The 18,835-nt window shown below is 45.6% G+C and overlaps 1 protein-coding gene across 1 annotated transcript in view; it reads right to left on the reverse strand.

Annotated features, from left to right (window-relative positions):
* Positions 1-1,551: 1,551 nt before the first annotated feature.
* Positions 1,552-18,835, reverse strand: part of LOC142792545 (uncharacterized) — a 35,604-nt gene continuing 18,320 nt past the window's right edge. The window contains exons 5-6 of the mRNA XM_075885649.1: positions 5,516-5,599; positions 1,552-1,774 (exon numbers count right to left, since the gene is read on the reverse strand). Coding sequence (XP_075741764.1) covers positions 1,572-1,774; positions 5,516-5,599 — 287 coding nt within the window. The 3' untranslated portion in view covers positions 1,552-1,571. The remainder of the gene's footprint in view (positions 1,775-5,515; positions 5,600-18,835) is intronic.

Raw genomic sequence — 18,835 nt, forward strand, 5'->3', positions numbered from 1 at the left:
ACTACATTCGTAACATTGTTGCTTTTTGCAGCACTTACTTCCGCACATTCAATAACTTCTGCATCAAACTCGAAGCAAACGGCGACAAAATATCGTTGTTGCGTGTGCATGCTGCACTACTCCGGCAACGTGCCGCCAGATGCCAACACAAAGTGAAAGGCAAAGAAGGTATCTTGGGTTACTCCTCGACGTTAGCGCAGACGGTGTTTTGCGCTCGCATCGAGAAACTTTAACCACGACTTTCGTGATTACGCGTCGCACATACCCTTAGGCCCCATGCTTCAAGTACGTCGTCGCCAAACCGTTGTGTATGGGTTACAGTAAGTGTATGCCGAAGAACCTCACTTCCCTGCGCGCAGACGGCGGCACCATTCCGCTCCGCCTAGCCGCACCAACATAGAGCAACACGCGAGAGAAAATGTGTGATAGATTTAGGGTGCTTTTGTGAAAAAGCGTGCATCTACCTTGGTTGAAGAATGTTCGCCCTTATAGGACTGCACAGTCTGTGAAAAACGCGCATGCAAGACAGTGATGCAGAACGACCCACTGCTTTAAGTGTGCATCTCATGCTTATGGCTCTCCATCTAAAAGATGTGTACGAAGAACTTGGTTTCAAACCAGACTGCCCCCCTTTCCCATCTTGATGATGTACTCATCCTTACACACCTTTATGTTTGACAGGTTTTGAAGAACTTTTCCTCTGTTTTGGGACTTCTACAGTATATATGTATGTAAGCCTTTCAATGCTTGGGCAGTATTTACGCGATTAGTGTAGCTGAGTCAATTCATGACAACGAAAGAGCAGTTGCTACAAATACAAATAAGCATTAAAATTCGTACGGTCAAAGAAAAAAAAATCGATGGATATGTCTTTAGAGCACCGAGCGCCCCTCAAGGTGGCCAAGACAGTTCAATTCTAACATGTTTTTTTTTACATTTTTGTCTTTCCCGTATACAGGCATTCCTTTTATAAACGCCATACTCGTGGCGGGAATACGTCACTACAATTTTGGTGGACCCGAGCATCAAAATAGCATCAAAGACTTTTATGCCATTAAAGAAACCAAACCCAAACAGGTTACAGAAGAAGATTATGTACATTACTTGTATCGGAACATGCTTAAGCATTACGTCAGAAAGTTGGCAGATGTAATACTTATATTACGACAGCTACTGCTACTACTACTACTACTACAGCTGCTGCTGCTGCTGCTGCTGCTGTTGCCGCCGCCATTTTCAGCATGGTCGCCGTCGGTTGAATGGAGCTCCGGGGAACGAATGGTTCAGGATTTGAAAAAGGAAGGCAGTGAAATTTCCGTCTTTACACTCAGTCGTATGAGGAAATTGACGTATATGGCGTGAGCAAATCAATACTAGGGATACCCGCATTGTGAGGCACTGAACACAATTATTTCCTCAAATGGTGAACCTAAGTAATTTACAAATATGCCATCATAACGAATAATAAGTGAATGTACCAATATTTTAGATAATAAATATATATACAAAATAATTAATGGCTATCCGTGATATTATGGCAATACAAACATGAAACGAATAGAGAGAATTTATCAAAGATGGTTGTTCTTTGTTTTTCCTTTTTCGTAAAGGATCAGTTGTGGTCTATTCTCGGTGCCCAGTATCTTCTGACAGCTTGGATGATATACAAGAGAAGAGTGTTTTGAGAGGTCTTCAAAGTGTCTGATACATCCTTGGCTAGGACCCTGCGTTATTGAGGAGTTTCTGACTCGCAGGTCATACGTAATATGCGAACCTAAAAAGAAACAAGACCTGCGCTTCAGCAGATATTTCAAACTTAGAGTAGGTGGTAGCTGCACTCAGTTTTGAAGTAAATAGTATTCAACTTTTGGGGAAAAACACACCATTGTGATCCGAAACTTATCTAGCAAGGCTAATATACTTTAAAGAAAGGTTGCGAAGCTTGATGAAAAAAAATATTTATTTGGCTAATAGCACCAATTAGCACGTGTAATTGGCATTTGTTCAACTAAATAGAGTAGAACTGAAGGTTGCTGCATTGACGAGCACACTTGTGATATATAAAATCTGGCTCCAAAGCTGTTACTTGAGTTAGAAGTTATATTTGCACATTTCGTATAATTTCAAGGGATAATCCACTATGCTAAACACCAGGCTTTGCTTACTGAATTATGCCATGCCGACCATTATTAATTACCTTCAGAGAATTTAATAGGGTGCATTCATATTATCAAATCTAGTTGGAAAGTTAACGTAATATTAAAGCGAAAGCTTCAGCTTTTTGCTTTGAATAGCAACGTGCTCGTACTTTAAGACCGTTCCTCGACATAGTTTCGAGTTTTTCACTCTTTAGGGCATACACGAAACTCAGCAAATTGTAAAGTTTTCAAGAATTTTTTTACAAAACACCACCATTAATAGACAAAACACCACCTTTTTTTACAAACACCAATTCATAGATTAATTTGCAGCGAAAGCTGTTATGAGATCACAACTCGGGTCACTGCTGTTGTTCGCCACCGCCACCAGTGTCTGTAACCCCATCGCTCGAAATTAGAAGAAAAAAACTTAGCGCTAAAGACATAGTGGGGCTCGAACCAGGATCCTCTGGGTGCTAGCTCGGTATTCTACCACTGAGCCACACCGGTGCCTAGGGCTTGTTGGCAAACTTGCCTGAGGCAGGCTTCATTTCGGGAAAGCAATGGCGTTAAAACGACTTACAAAGCGTCTTTAAATAGCGAAAGAGCAACCATACGTCGCACAATGCGAATAGCCTAACAAGTGGGTCGTCCAATGCTCGAACCCATTGCAAAATCTTGTTCTTGTTCCCCTAATAACTGTGGCGCATACCCACTTTTGCCATAGTTCCTCATCGTAGTCAGCCGTGCACTGCATGAACACATAGCACAATATTCCTTGCGAATGTTTAGTGGATACGACGCTTCTCGGAAGAATGACGAAAATTAGCATAGCGAATGCTGGCCTACTACACAAAAAATCTTATTGTTACTGCCCAGGTGGGTATCCAGCAAGTGTTCTTGCAGTAGTTCCCCAATGAGTGTTTTTCCAACCGCTTTTCCAGCTTTCGCTGTGACTGTGCTGCGCCTTCCGCACCGACCTGGCGTTTTTCATCACACTCTTCATAAAATGTACTATTTACAAATACTTTTGCTTCGCCGGTGTGCGGCGCACAAGCTCTGACTGGAAATTCTGAACTAAAGAAAACGACACTTTGATTTAAGGTGAGACGTATGTAGCACCCTAAGGTGGTCTAAGAAAATTTTAGAAGAAAATTGCATTAGATTAAGAATCATAGCGACTTTTTCACAGAAATTTGAAACCACTTTTGTTTTACGAGAGAAAAACATTTTTTGAAGTTCAGTCACCATAGCATTGTGTTGCTATGGAGGCTATTGAAGCCAACGGCATTCGCAGCATGAAAAGAGTGGTAGTGCACTTACAACAAATAGTTGAAAGCCCCTCCTAGTACACTATTTATATAGGACAGATCGAGGTATAATAAACAAAGGTGAAAGTATAACAATGCAAACGAATTGTATTTCTTCATGCCCTCAGTTATTGTATGTCGCCATGCTCTCAGAATGGCATACACAGGCCTGTGCCTACCTGCGAAACTTATTTTCTTAATGCCTATTTAGCGATAATCAGTTGTAGGCGCAGTTTCCCGCATACAGGTGAACATAAAAAAATCAATTTTGTCGCAAGGGCGATGCATGGTATGCGAAAGCAACAAATTGGGATGTCACGCAAAGAATGGCAGGCAAATCAAAACGTGCAGTAAGCTGTTTACGATGAACTGGTGTACGAAAACAACACGCAAAGAAAAAGAGCGAATGAACAATGATCACAACTCGACATTTAACGAGCCACTCAATCAAAAACGGTGCACGAAACGTACTCACACATAGAGACGACTGCGAACTAAGAATTGCCACAGTTGTCACTTCGCCATGTTTCAAAAGCGTGCTCTTTTCAAAAACAGCGACACTGAAGCAAGTAAAAGAACCTTAGTGCACTGTGTAATTTCCAAGAAATCGTTTCAGGGAAAGCACAAGACGTACAATTCTTTCCCCAGGTGAAAGAAGAGAGTGGACACTTTTCTAAATTATTTTTGTTATTGCTTTCATAACAATATACATACGTTTACATTTACAAGACATGACGGTAACATTGTTGGTGATTACAAACACCTGCCGATAGTGTCCATATATTCAATATTGCTATAACAAAATATTTTATCGATGCCCGCATATTTTGAGAAGCAGAATCACAAAGTGCAACTGTTAGGTATTTCACCTATTGGACGATTGATAAACATTGACTTCATAATCAAGGGAAATATATTTAGGTTAAAGAATTGCGAGCATTGGCATCAACACGCGACACAAACGCACTGCTATAGTGGTGACCACTCATTCATTTACCACAGTTACATTTTTCCCCTGAGTGACGGATTAGGGCATATGTATATGGATGAAAAATTGAATAGGTTCTATGATAATCTACCGATTATTGCCCATTCACAACTTCAAGGTACCAAGGCGCCGCTTAGCAGTGGCGGCAGGAAGCTTTGTTGAGATAATTGACGTTTTGAACTTTCTTCAAAGAGCAGACGCTGCTGCTTGTTTTCACGCGTTTGTGGTTGTTTTTCAACGTTCTGAATAGTCTCGATATTGCCGTAACCCTTTTAGTTTCTTGAGTTAAAAGGAAAGTAGAAAGAAAACGTTAATGTCGACTGTTTTCACTGCGAGCCTCGATGCTCACAGCCTATATTTACCGGTAGAAAAAACGCCAGGCCTGCACGTAAGGCGCAGCACATTCACAGCGGCACCTAATTAACCTTCCCGTTCAAATTAGCGCCCAAAAGCCATCAGGGTTTAAGAGGGTTAAATTTAACAGGCGAATCACCAAGGCCTGTGAATGCATGCAGCATTCATTTTTGGCATCAGTACAGCAACTTCCAGGTTTGTAGCTGTCGCGCTTCGTCCTTGTGCTTGATGCGATACAATTTCGCTCATATTTTTCTTCCAAATATGCTAACCGGCATTTATTAACTTAATAAAGTATGTAAGCACTCGCCTTCATTCTCAAAATCATAAATTTAAGGGCCACCGAAGAGCGAAGAATTGCACTCTTCGCCAAAAGTGTACTTTTCAATAACGTCTTTTTCGGGGCGATCTTCTTAGCGACCACACTGTTGGATGTATAGCCGCACCACCAATAGGTCGTGAAAGTAGCGAATAGCTTTCATCACGATTATTAAGTCTCACATAGCATATTTAGAGGCGATGTAGAGTCCAGAACGCTTGTAGCGCCACCCGCACACTGCACATTGTTCCAGCTAACTTGGCTTCATCTGATTTTATATGAAGTCACCCAAGCAGCAGTTTCACGACCAGCGAAAAAATATGCAAGCTCCTCCATGCCACGATACGGCTTTTTGAGCAGCTCGCGTACATTACTACATCAAAAAAGTAGAACGTGAATTACTCACCTGTGTGTGTTGTAATTTTAAAAACAGCACACCTTAATTTCTGGCTCATATAGGTCATTTTTACAGCAAGTTTTTGCACAGTCACTGAAAGAGAAGCGCGACCTTGTGTTAGCACAGATATATTCACACGCAAAAACATCTACTTTATTGGAGCTTTTGAAAACCTTATTTCCCGTATACTTATTGTACTTTCTCAGACATTTATGTCGAACCTCACCGCCGCAGACATTACGATATATGCTATAGGTTTCTGCCCCACACTTTGAATTATTGAGCAGAATGTGCACACTACTAAACATGGCTTGGAGTTTGACGTTGTATTAGTTTGGTTATAAAACCTTCTAAATCAACACAAGGCATTGTTCTAGGGCAGCGAGGATATCTTGAGCTCCCTTCGCTTAAAAGAACTGGCTGTACGATAATGTCCTTGCGATAGGAATAGTGCTCCGGATAAGTTCCTGTTAATTTTTATGTTTGTCAGAGGACTCGCTTTAGTCGCTTAATTTCGTCTGCTTGCCTTTACTGACTTTATAAATGTTGCTATCTCGAGCGGAGGTCCTTTCAAAATACAAATTCAATTTTTTCGCAAGTCGATCAAGTCCTCAAAGGATGTTGCTTTGCTTTGTGGGCGTTGAACTACTATTGTATGTCGCTTTGCGAAGTTGATTTGTTATTTATGTATTGGCTCTTCAATGGTCTCATTGGACTCTGAATGGGGTGGACCTAAATATGGCATAATAACAAAAGTGGAGAAACAAGACATATTAACAAAAAAAACAGCAATGATGATGAGTTTAAAAAAATAGGTTACAATGACAATTCAAGTAACTGCCGCTACCAATATTAGTCTAGGCGCTCTGCAGTAGACCAAAATCGCGCTACACTTTCGATGAAGTTATCTGCTAAGGAAAGCCATGCCAGCCTAGTGCAGTTCGAATAATGAATGACGGCCCTAAAACAGTTGGTGGGCGCGTGACGTTTTACTGCGTTAAGATCGCCTGTTCAACGAGCATGGTAAAATCCCTCAGCGAGTTGAATCAGCAAATTTATAAATTGAAGCAAAAGCAAAAACAAACTCTGATATTGGTGAGTGATGCGACAACTAGAGCTAATAGTACTTGTTGAACCTTATGTTATAATAACCAAACCTAGAGTTCTGAGTATTACAAAAGAATAAATGTTGCAGAATAGTTAGGAACAGACGAGAGCCCCTTTAACTGGCCTGTCACGTACAAGAGGGGGGGGGGGAGGAAAGTTTGGAAGCTCTTATACCATGTATTTTTATGGTAGTGTGGCTTGGAAACGTTGGACCAGGATTGTAAGTAGCCACTCCTTGAGGCGTGGGGTAAAAGTTAGAAGCAATAATGGAGCAACCTGACGTCAAACGAAGGAGTGGGCCCTTATGTACGATCAAAAATGAAGTGAATCGGGTTGTTTAAAATGGGCATGGTTTTTATAGTGGAGTAAAGATGTGTGTAATGGCAATATTTGAGCAATAAGGAAACTTCGTGAAGGCTAGGTTTTTTGGATATGAAACTGGGCAATGATGGCCTAGGTTAACATTTCTTCAATGTTTGCGGTTGTACTAACAACATAATTAGGTAAACTACAGCAAAATTGTAGCATGGGCCTCGGCTGCATCGTTGAAAACCAGAGGTCTCGTCTCTACAGGTCCAGTAATCCTATGTAGTAAGGGATGCGAAAGTGGTGCAAGTGGTGGTAGCATATGCCAGTCTGCGTGTGGGTCTACTTGTACGGCATGTATGTCGTCACGATATCACACTGAGTGATCTGTTGATGATGTGCAGCTGATTGGTTTACTGCTAAGCCTTCATAGCGCACAAAGGTGCGACTCGAGAAGTTGCAAATCGAGTTTGGCTGAAATGCCAGTGTTTTATTATCATCGCATTTCCCGCGCACGTTGGTGTCTACGCTTTCTCCTCACACAGTTGTACCCTTGTGAGTCCCAGTGTGTAACATGTTCCACACTCGTTCTTTGCGATGGTGACGCGCTGCAGCTACTTCAATAACAAAGCCATGTATAACGAATCGCAAAGACTAGTGCTGCCATCTGCCCATGAATGAGACATTGATGAGCGACGCACTGGGTGGCCATGTTCAAATGTGGATTTCATTCTGTCGAACACGTTTTAACGCGACCGTGTTGGAGAGCTTGTGTCGCACCACAAGTTCCGCCGTCGGTGTCGGAACCGTTGGTTGTGAGTGAAAAATCGTCCGTGAGTGAAAAATCAAGAAAGAAAGAAATAAAATACTGAAAATTTATGTCCTATTAAGGATTGAAGCCGGGCGATTTGCGTGGCAAGCAGTTGTGCTACCACAAATCCACGTTGCTGATTGCAGGTGCTGCGAAAAAAATAAGCACTACATGACTGCCATGTAGTGAAAGGAGTCTGCTTAACGAATTTTGTTCGACAGGTGCCATGACAAAAACGAGCCCATTTGGTGATTCGTAGCCGCATTTGTGTGCTCACCAAACTACGTTTCAAAAGGCCGGGATAGTGCACCCATCGCCGCTAAAAACACACCGTAACTTTCAAAGAGCTCTAAAAATGAAAAACTATGTCAATCTAGTGGAAAACATACCATGCGTTTCCCGACTCTTTCATCAAGCAAACAGCAAACGCTAGATAATGTGCTTCCAGCGTTGAGGCATTGTGAGATTCTCTATGACCTCTGAGATGGTGAGCCCGCGGCGTGTATCTTGGAGGCCATGCGACTCTTCCTTTAGATCAAAAACCTGTATGTACCATTCAAATGCACGCACCCGCGTGCATGTGTGTGTGTGTGTGTGTGTGTGTGTGTTTGTGTGTGTGTGTGTGTGTGTGTGTGTTTCATCTGTGAGACATTGTGAAAAAGCCGTTCTAGCAGTGCAGTGGCCACCCTGGACAGTCACTGCATTACTATAGATACGTCGTGCATGCGCACGCATGCGTTTGTTTGCTTGCGTGTGTGTGAATGTGTGTGTGGGTTTAACGAAACATATTATTAATTGATTGGTATGTGGGATTAGGGAACAAACTGGGGTTAAGGATATCATAGTTGAAGACAGTATAATTGCTGGTTATTGAGGGTAACTAACTGGATTCCTAGAGAAGGCAAGCGGGTTAGAGGGAGACAGAAGGTTAGGTGGGCAGACGAGATTAAGAAGTTTGCGGGCATAAATTGGCAGCAGCAAGCACAGGACTGCATCGAATGGTGGAACATGGCAGAGGCCTTTATCCTGCAGTCAGGCTGATGATGATGATAATTATATGTGTGGTTTAACGCCCCAAAACCACCATATGATTATGAGAGACGCTGTAGTGGAGGTCTCCAAAAAAAAATTGCCCGCAGCTTCCCTCGGGGGAACACTGAGGAGGATGCGGAGCATATAATTGGTTAACGGGGTGTTAAAGTGCGACTTACTTGGGTCGATGGCTAAATTGGTTAACGTGGTTGTGAAATGGGGTGTTAAATTGCGACTTACTTGGGTCGATGGCTAAATTGGCTAACGTGGTTGTAGGAGGGGGTGTTAAATGAGTGAACACGTACACACGTATGCGAAAGGGCGGCGCTGGTCGAAGGGACGTCGATCATTGTGTTTGTGGATTCGTTGGAATTCATTTCACCGCGACCTTGGACGTCGACGCGCCGTACAAACCAACCGACGAGCGGCAACTGAGCGAGCGAGCGCCGACCTTGAGTATATATACAGCTCGACGGCGCATGCACTGTCAGCTGTTGAATGTTCTCGAAGCGCGACGCCACATGCGCGTCCACTGGAGAATCAGGAGAATTGTAGATGTCGAACGCGGTGTGTAGAGCAGGAAGGGCGCACAGATGGTGGAGGAGTGAAGCGCGCGCGGTGTGTAGAGGAGGAAGGGATGCACAGATGGTGGAAGAGTGGGCGACGGCGCGACGGCGCATGCGCGCGCGTCAGCTGTCGAATGCTCGAGAAGTGGTGCGGACGGCGCGGACGGCGCGGACGGCGCGGACGGCGCACTACAAGGCGCGAGTATAAGATGCTTCCGCATCTAAAAACATATAATAAGTATGCACTTAGCGGCTGAAGGGCGCGGGGGCCGGATTTCGCTATCACGTTCATCTTTTGAAGGCGAAGCTTAAGGGTCCCCCAATTTCAATTGACGTGGTCAGTTAGGTTGTCTTTATTTGTGTACCGCTGATCTAAACGGGCTCGGTTTGTAGTAGAATGCTTCAGGAATGTGCACAGATCATTTTGAGTGCCGTTGCTTTAGAGATTCAGCGAATTGGTTTGTGTGCACTCTATTGCACCCTAGGACTGAGAGCTGGAGGCGTTGCTCTAAGGGGGGGGGGGCACCAGTGCGTGCTAGCGCGCATATTTGTCGCGCTCGCTCTCATACGGGTTCGCTTTTGACATTGCTGGAAAGGTAGTTATCTATTTGTTCTTTTTGGCCGTATGCGCGAGAGCGCGCATATATGTTACACTGATGCGAATTTCTTTTAAAAAAGATACTTGTATCATCTCAGCAGCGTTTCTAATTTTATTTTTATTACTGCTTCGCATGAATATTCTATACACTTCATAGATACACGAACTGACTCATAAGTCGGCTCACTCAGACTCACCAAGGCTCAGATTGATCTTGAGCCTAAGTGTGTATGAGTTCGGGTGAGTAATGGTTGCGTGAGCCCGATTGAGTCCAACGAATAAAATTTTCAGTGAGCATTAGCACGAGTGAGTCTGGTTCAAGAAACTATCAATGAGTGTGAGTCTGAGTTAACCCTAAAGGCAAGGTATGCTTCATGTTGAGTCTGAGTTAGCTCTCAATATTTTGCCGACCAATGCCTACGTGTATGAAACTGCTTGAAACAGTTGTGAAGAGCCAAACCTCTTTGGTTGCCAATAGCAAAATGTTTTCTACACTTCCCGTAAACTCTAAACATAGTCTTTTGTCATTCGGTCCCAGTGTGCAATAAATTGCACGTATTTGTGCGTGCAGCAAGTGTCAAAAGTCAAATAAACTTTTCCGCCGTGTTAACATGATGTCATTTGTAAAACAAATGCGTAATCAAATGAACACTCAGGTCTCACGAGGAGACACTCACAGAAAAAAGCAGAGGGTGCCCAATTATCACACAGCACCAATTACAAAAAAAAAGAAACGTTGTTACGGGCAGTGAACCTAGAGTACATGTTTTTCTTAGTGCCTTCAACTGCCACTGAAAAATCTTTCTTTAATACAAATAAATTCAAATAAACATCGCTATATATGTAACTACGTAAGTGCTCTCCTCATTATCAAAATGTACGTGAGGAAAATGTGGGGATGTTAAAATGAAATCTGTCTGTAGTCTTTTCAAAAACGTAATAACTGTGTGTTCAGTTTTCTATTTTCGGCAATAAGAAAAGCGCGTGCAATATCAAAATGACGTACAACATTGCTCCCTGACACATGCACAAAAAAGCAGTGCCTTGAAATAAGCTTTCTACAAGAAACCGCTTTGCCTCTTGTCTTGGCCAGTGACAGCATCTCGCACAATTGTATGCACAGATGGGCGCCCTACACATGCGTCATAATTTTGTGGGTATTACTTTCACTCTATTCTAGTATATATAACGGTAAACTGTTCTCTCTGACAGCAGCTCTGTTTTGATTACGGCGTGGCTGTCTCAGATAAAAGGGGCACGTTTCGTCAGGCGGGAAAAAGCACTTATGAGAATGCGTACATTTTATTTTTGCAATTTTTCATTCCTACTGGCTACTTCGCAGTGAAAGTCCTTGAGGGCGCTGCTTTCTGATGCAAACAGCAGTCATAACGTGCCACTTTTCAGATTTCGAGGATTTCCTATATTGAATGATATAGGGGTGTTCACGTGTGGAAACGACCACATCAATAGACACTAGACACATTTAGTCTGACATACGTAACGAACCAACGTACATGGCACGATACCTTGCGTGCGCTGCATGCGAAGTGCTCAACGACACTTTTAGTTCCCCGTTTTGAGCGTACCGAGATACATTTGGTTCAACTAGACGTATGTTCTTAGAAATAAAACAGCTGGATGGATGGATGGATGGATGGATGGATGGATGGATGGATGGATGGATGGATGTACGGATGGATGGATGGATGGATGGATGGATGGACGGATGGACGGACGGATGGACGGATGGACGGATGAACGGATGAACGGACGGACGGACGGACGGACAGGTGGACGGACGGACGGACGGATAGACGGATGGATGGATGGATGGATGGATGGATGGATGGATGGATGGATGGATGGATGGATGGATGGATGAATGGATGGATGGATGGATATGGCTGTACCCTTCAGATCGGGCGGTGGCTAGCGCCACCAAGCCGTAATACTTAATGGACCAAAAATTGATTTATTTTTTCCCCTTTAAATATTGAGGTAAAGGATTCGTACTTTGCAGCGAAGGGTTCAATTTTCACTCGTCTCTTGACTTTAGCCACCAATAAGATAACCTCCTTCTAGTTAATTCTACCCGCTTAAAGTGTATTTTGCCCTCCCTGTCACTAAACCCCAGTGCTTTAAAGAACTCTGCGCCATCATCCTGAACTATAGGGTGAAGTCCTTCACAGAACATTATCAAGTGATCGGCAGTTTCCTCTTCCTCTCCACACGCACTGCATACCCTGTCTTGGTTTGCAATACTCCCGTCCTGGCCTCAAACAGTAGAGAACTACCCCGAGTATTATCATAGATCCTTTTCTTGGCAATTTCCTGCTTAAAAGTTCGATAGATCTCTAGTGCGGACTTCTCAATCATGCCAATTCTCCACATATTGGTCTCAGCTTCCTTCACCTTCTTCTTAATCGATAATTCTTTTTGGTTTGGCCTTCTGCTGTTTTCTAAGTATTTACCAGCCAATTTTCTGGTTTGCTTCCTCCATTTGATGTCGACATTCTACGTGTACAAGTATTTGAATATCTTCCTAGGCCAACTCCCCCATTACTCTCAATCGCTTCTGAAATTTTATCCAGCTGCTAGCTTCCCTGCCCTCAAATGATGTCCATCCCATATCACCTTGTACTCCCTGATTTGGTGTATTCCCATGCCCTCCTAAGGCAAGCCTACCTATTCCATGTTGCTTAATTTTTAATCTTGCTTGAACTTCTGATCTCATGCACAAGACCACATTGCCGAACGTCAGGCCAGGAACCATGACCCCTTTCCATATTCCTCTCACAACATCATACCTATTGTAATTCCACAGTGCCCTGTTTTTCATTACCGCTGCATTGCTGTTACCTTCAGTCGACACGTATATTTCGTGTTCCCTTACGTACTCGGCCCCATTGTTTATCCATACGCCCAGATATTTGTATTAGTTATCTCTAGCGTGACCTCCTGTATTCTAAGCTCACTACCTTCATTGTCATTAAAAATCATGACTGCTGAGTTTTGCTTACTGAATCTAAAATCTAACCTTTCTCCCTCATTATCGCAGATGTCCATCAACCTCGGCAAATCGTCCTTGTTGTCGGCCATTAGCACTATATCATCTGCGTACATTAATGCTGGTAGTGCTGATCAACGCGTTTTCCTTGTTTGGCTAAAGAGAGGTTGAAGCCCACTCCACTTCCGTCTTATTTCGCCTCTAATCCTTGTAGGTACATCATGAATAATAAAAGTGACAGGGGGCACCCCTGTCTAAGCCCCCGTTTTACCCCTGCAGTCTTGGATACCTGTTTTTCCACTTTATAACTGCCTTGTTACCTTTATAGATATCCTTTAAAAGATTTGTGACTACATCTTCCACGCCTAGTGTGTCCAGTTTTCCCCACAATTCCTCCAAAACTTCGCTATCGTACGCTCCCTTGATATCCAAAAATGCTAGCCACAGGGGCCTGTGTTCCTTTTCTGCTATTTCGGTGCACTTTGTCAGTGAGAACAGATTTTCTTCCAACCTCCTGTGTTTCCGAAACCCATTCTGGGGTTCCCCCAGCACCCCCTCATCCTCTATCCATGCCTTTTTGTTTGTGCGTCATGGGTCGCTGTATCGAACCACTGGAGCGAACAGCACAAACTTGGCCGTGCATATTTCGCACTCTAAGTTAGCGCTCGCACGTGGTATGAGAACCGCGAGGCTACATTCTAATCTTGAGAAGACTTCCGTCGAAAGCTCTTCGCTACATTTTTGAACTCGGACCAACGGGATCGCGCACAGCAATTGATTGAGGCCCGCGTGCAAAAACCCAATAAAACAGCCGCCATGTGCGCAGAGGGTATGATCCGTCTGTTCCTACGAGCTGACCCTGACATGCCCGAGGCGAAGAAGGTGCGTCACCTAATGCAGGGTGCTAAAGAACAAGTGTTTGCGGCCCTCGTACAAAATCCACCTACCACAGTAGATGAATTCATAAGAGAGGTGACTGTCATCGAGCGCGCCTTGCAACGACGCCAACACTTAGACCGCCTGCAGAACCACGCGGCCGTAAGTGCTGCAGCTCAGAACACGGCCATATGCGAAAGTTCCTTGCGGCATATGATTAGGGAAATACTGCGTGAGGAACTTCGGGCTCTCTCCGTTCCCCTTGCCCAACCACCAGTCTCATTTGTTGCGGAAATCGTCCGCCAGGAGTTGAGGCAGGCCATTACACTACCCGCGCCAAGTCCGGAGCCACATCGAGTGAGCTACGCTTATGTGGTCCGTCGCCCTCCACCAACATTTGTGGCGCCACCCTTCCAGCCATGACGCGCTGCCGTAGCTTGGTGGCAACGGGATTCTACGAGACGACCACCAGTTCGCTGAACTGACTTATGGCGCATGGCCGACCGTCGACCAATTTGCTTCCGCTGCGGAGGACCCGGTCACGTTGCCCGCTATTGCCGTCATGGCGATTCCGGGTTCGGGAGCTTTTCTCGTCCCGCTTCTTTCCGCTCCGAAGACCGTCGTGCCCACGATGCGGATCAACTATCGCCTGCCCAAGCAACACCACCGCGTCGCTGTCGATCTCCATCACCTGCGCGTCACCGTGACATCTCTCAGAGCTACGCGGACGTCACCAGAGGCCGTTCGCCTATCCCGCGCCGGGGAAACTAACTTATGCGACCTCGGGGGGCAAGGTTGCCATTCGTCGAGACACTTAAAAGTTCCCCCAATCATCGCAAGAAGGTATGACGACTACGACGACGAATACGACGACGAATACTAATGCCGATGAAGTTGTACGTGCCGATCTGAGCGTTCTCATTGACGGACATCACGTTCCAGCACTGGTCGACACTGGCGCTGACTTCTCAGTCATGCGACAAGGGCTCGCCGACCACCTTAGAAAGGTCAAGACACCGTGGACAGGGCCGCACATAAGGAGTGCTGGTGGTCAGCTGATGACTTTCACGGGTAAATGCACCACTAGACTTTGCATCGGGGATTCTAGCTTCGTGACCACTTTCGTCTTGTTGCCAGACTGCTGTAAAGAGTTAATTTTGGGCATGGATTTTCTTCAAGATCATGGCGCTGTTATCAACATCCCTCAACATATGGTGACGTTTGCGCACATCCGTATGCCGACAACAACAGCGAAGAACCACGCGGCCGTTTGCGAATAGCCAAAGATGTGACACTCCCAACGAGATCCTGCTGCCTCGTGTCGGTGTCCAGTGGGTGTCCTTGCTATAAAGATGTGATAGCGGAGCACATAGTCACTCTTTTGTTCACGCAAGGCATTTCCATCGCGAGGGGCGTCCTGGCGCTTACTGGTGGACAGGCAGAGGTGCTCCTCACGAACTTCAGCAACGAGTGCCATCAAATCCAGATGGGTACCGCAATTGCCTACTACGACGATGTAGACCAAGCCGGAAATTGTTTTGCCTTGCAACCAGATGACGCGGCTGTCCCCGCCTCGACAACTTTGTCGGTGGACATCTGTTCTACGCTACCGCCCTCTCATAAAGAGCGCCTGCTTGAACTTATACACATATTCGAAGACTGCTTTTCGCGTGCGTCAAAGGTCCAACAAACACCATTGACCAAGCACCGCATCATTACCAAATACAACATGCGACCGATTCGGCAGAACCCCTACCGTGTGGCTCCGAAAGAGCGCGAGGAGATTCAGAAGCAAGTACACAAGATGCTCACGGATAACATCATACAACCTTCGAAAAGTCCTTGGGCGTCCCCCGTGGTTTTGGTCGAAAAAAAAAAGATGGCAGCTTTCGCTTCTATATTGATTATCGCAAGTTGAACCAAGTCACAAAGAAAGACGTCTATCCACTGCCCCGCATAGAGGATTCACTCGATCGGCTGCGTCATGCGCGCTATTTGTCTTCAATGGACCTCCAAAGCGGCTACTGGCAGATAGAAGTCGACGAGAGAGATCGTGAAAAAAAACGGCCTTCGTGACGCCTGACGGTCTATACGAATTTAAGGTGCTTTTTGTGGGTTGTGTTCGGCACCAGCCACTTTTCAGCGTCTCATGGACATCATACTATCAAGCCTGAACTGGCGAAAATGCTTGCTCTATCTAGACGATGTTAATGTATTCTCAGAGACAATCCAGCAACATCTTAGCCGTTTATTCACCGTCCTCCAAGCCATACGTTCGGCCGGCCTTACTTTAAAACCGGAAAAATGCCATTTTGGTTTTAACGAACTCAGCTTCCTAAGCCACGTTGTCAGTCACGTGGGTGTTCGACCTGACCCGGCCAAAATAGACGCCCTAGCACAATTTCCTGCACCACGCGACAAAAAGGCCATGAGATGCTTTATGGGGTTGTGCGCCTATTACCAGCAATTTATCGAGGACTTTTCGTCTATTGCGGTGCCATTGACACGACTTACACGTGAGGACGTCCCCTTCTTTTGGGGTGAACAACAATAATTGGCATTCAATGAACTACGACAATGCCTGCAAACACGTCCAGTTCTCGCACATTTCGACAAGGAAGCCCCTACAGCACTTCACACTGACGCCAGCAATGTAGGTCGGGGTGCCGTTCTGGTGCAGTGGCAAGACGGCTGTGAAAGAGTAATAGCCTAGGCCAGCAGAACTCTCTCTCGCACGGAGGAGAACTACTCGACCACCGAGAAGGAGTGTCTCGCCGTGGTGTGGGCGGTCATCGAATTTCGTCCATATTTGTACGGCCGCTCCTTCAAGGTTGTTAGCGACCATCACTCTTTGTGCTGGCTCACCAACCTTAAAGATCCATCTGGCCGTTTGGCGCGCTGCAGCCTAAGGCTTTAAGAGTTCGGCATGACCATTGTCTATAAATCTGGGAAGCGGCACACCGACGCCGACTGTCTCTCACCGTGCCCAGTGGATACTGTCGCTCATGATGACGAAAACATCGAGGCGGCATTCTTGGAAGTTGTCAACACGGTCATTATTGCACAGGAGCAGCGCAGTGATCCCGAGCTGTTACCACTCGTTGAATATTTATAAGGACGACGTAAGGATGTGCCGCGGTTATTTGCCAGAGGACTGCCATCTTTTTGCTTGCGAAACGATGTTCTCTATATTAAAATCTTCTTACCAACCGGAAACCCGCACTTGCTTGTCGTGCCTGCCTCTCTTCGAAAAGAAATTGTGGAAGCGTGCCATGATGAAGCAACTTCTGGTCATCCAGGCTACACCCGAACATTGTGCCGACTACGATGCAAGTACTACTGGCCAAAGTTACCTGCTGCTGTTAACCATCACGTGCGATTTTGAACCAACTGCCAAAGACGCAAAGCACCTCCATGCAAGCCAGCCGGTCTTTTACATCCAGTCGAAGCACCAGCGAAGCCGTTTACCCAGATTGGAATGGATTTCCTGGGTCCCTTTCCAACTTCCACAACAGGGAACAGAAGGATAATCGTGGCCACCGATTACCTCTCCCGTTATGCGGAGACGAAAGCTATGCAGCGTGGCAAAGCAGCAGAAGCCGCTCAGTTCTTCATTGAAAACATCGTCCTTCGGCATAGCGCTCCGACAGCAGTGATCACAGACAAAAGACCTGCCTTCACCGCAGAGCTTTTGGAGTCAGTTCTCAGACTCAGCGGTACAGCTCACCGGAAAACAACTGCATACCATCTGCAGAAAAACGGACTGACGGAGCGCCTCAATAGGACTCTCACAGACATGATCAGCATGTACGTTGACACGGAACATAAAAGCTGGGATAAGATATTGCCGTACGTGACCTTGCCTATAATACCACTCGACAAGAAACCACTGGAATGACGCCGTTCAGGCTGATTTATGGTCATGAAGTCACGACAACGTTGGGCGCCATGTTGCCGCATGAGTTTGACGACATCCATGTAGACGCCGAAGAGTTCACTCAGCGCGCCGAGGAAGCCAGACAGCTCGCGCGTGTGCGCATTTGTCATCAACGGCATCAAGATGCGCAACGGTACGACCCCCGACACAAGTTTATAAGCTACACATCAGGTGACAAGGTCTGGGTCTGGATTTCGATACGTCGACGTAGACTGTCCGAAAAACTGCTAAGACGGTACTTTGGCCCATACAGTGTCACGCGACGCTTGAACGACGTGAACTATGAGGTTGTTCCGAACACTGACTGTAGTTCTAAGCGCCAAAAGTATTTACCCCAAGTCGTACACGTCGTGCGTATGAAACCGTATTTACCCAGTTGACGCGACTACTTCTTACGCCTCTGACCCGCAGGTCGCGGGTTCGAATCCCGGCTGCGGCCGCTGCATTTCCGTTGGAGGCGGAAATGTTGTAGGCCCGTGTGCTCAGATTTGGGCGCACGTCAAAGAACCCCTGGTGGTCGAAACTTCCGGAGCCCTCCACTACGGCATCTCTCATAATCATATGGTGGTTTTGGGACGTTAAACCCCACAAATCAATCAATCAATCACTTTTTACGCCTGGTAGAGCGCCTAAGTTGCGCATCGGGACGATGCTTCTTTCGGAGGGAAGCAAATGTCACGTGCTTGTCAAAAAGAAAGACAATGGCAGTTGTGCATGGGCCATGATGTACAAGAAAATGGATGAAAAAAAAAGAACTCTCTTGCGCGTTCTATTAAAAAAACCGACCTGCTTCTGGTGTCTCAATCTCTGCGGGAAGACCGCTGTTTTAACGTCGGGACAATATTCCCACGCATATTCCGGATTGTTAGGAGGTTGTTCCACGTCCCTGAGATGTGTTTCTACAAAACCGTATACCATCGGCTTCTCCACTCTTAGCTGTTCTTCTATCTTTTCCCACTTCAGCCTGTTCCTGCCACCCTGCATGTTAATATACCTTATGTCTGAATTGGCTCGGCGCTCGTGAGTACGTCTATTTCTGCCCCGAAATCTACCTAGCTTAGATACTGGTGCTACTTTGGAATACTATCT

Source organism: Rhipicephalus microplus, unplaced genomic scaffold (genome assembly GCF_043290135.1).
Source record: "Rhipicephalus microplus isolate Deutch F79 unplaced genomic scaffold, USDA_Rmic scaffold_226, whole genome shotgun sequence".
Lineage (NCBI taxonomy): Eukaryota > Metazoa > Arthropoda > Arachnida > Ixodida > Ixodidae > Rhipicephalus > Rhipicephalus microplus.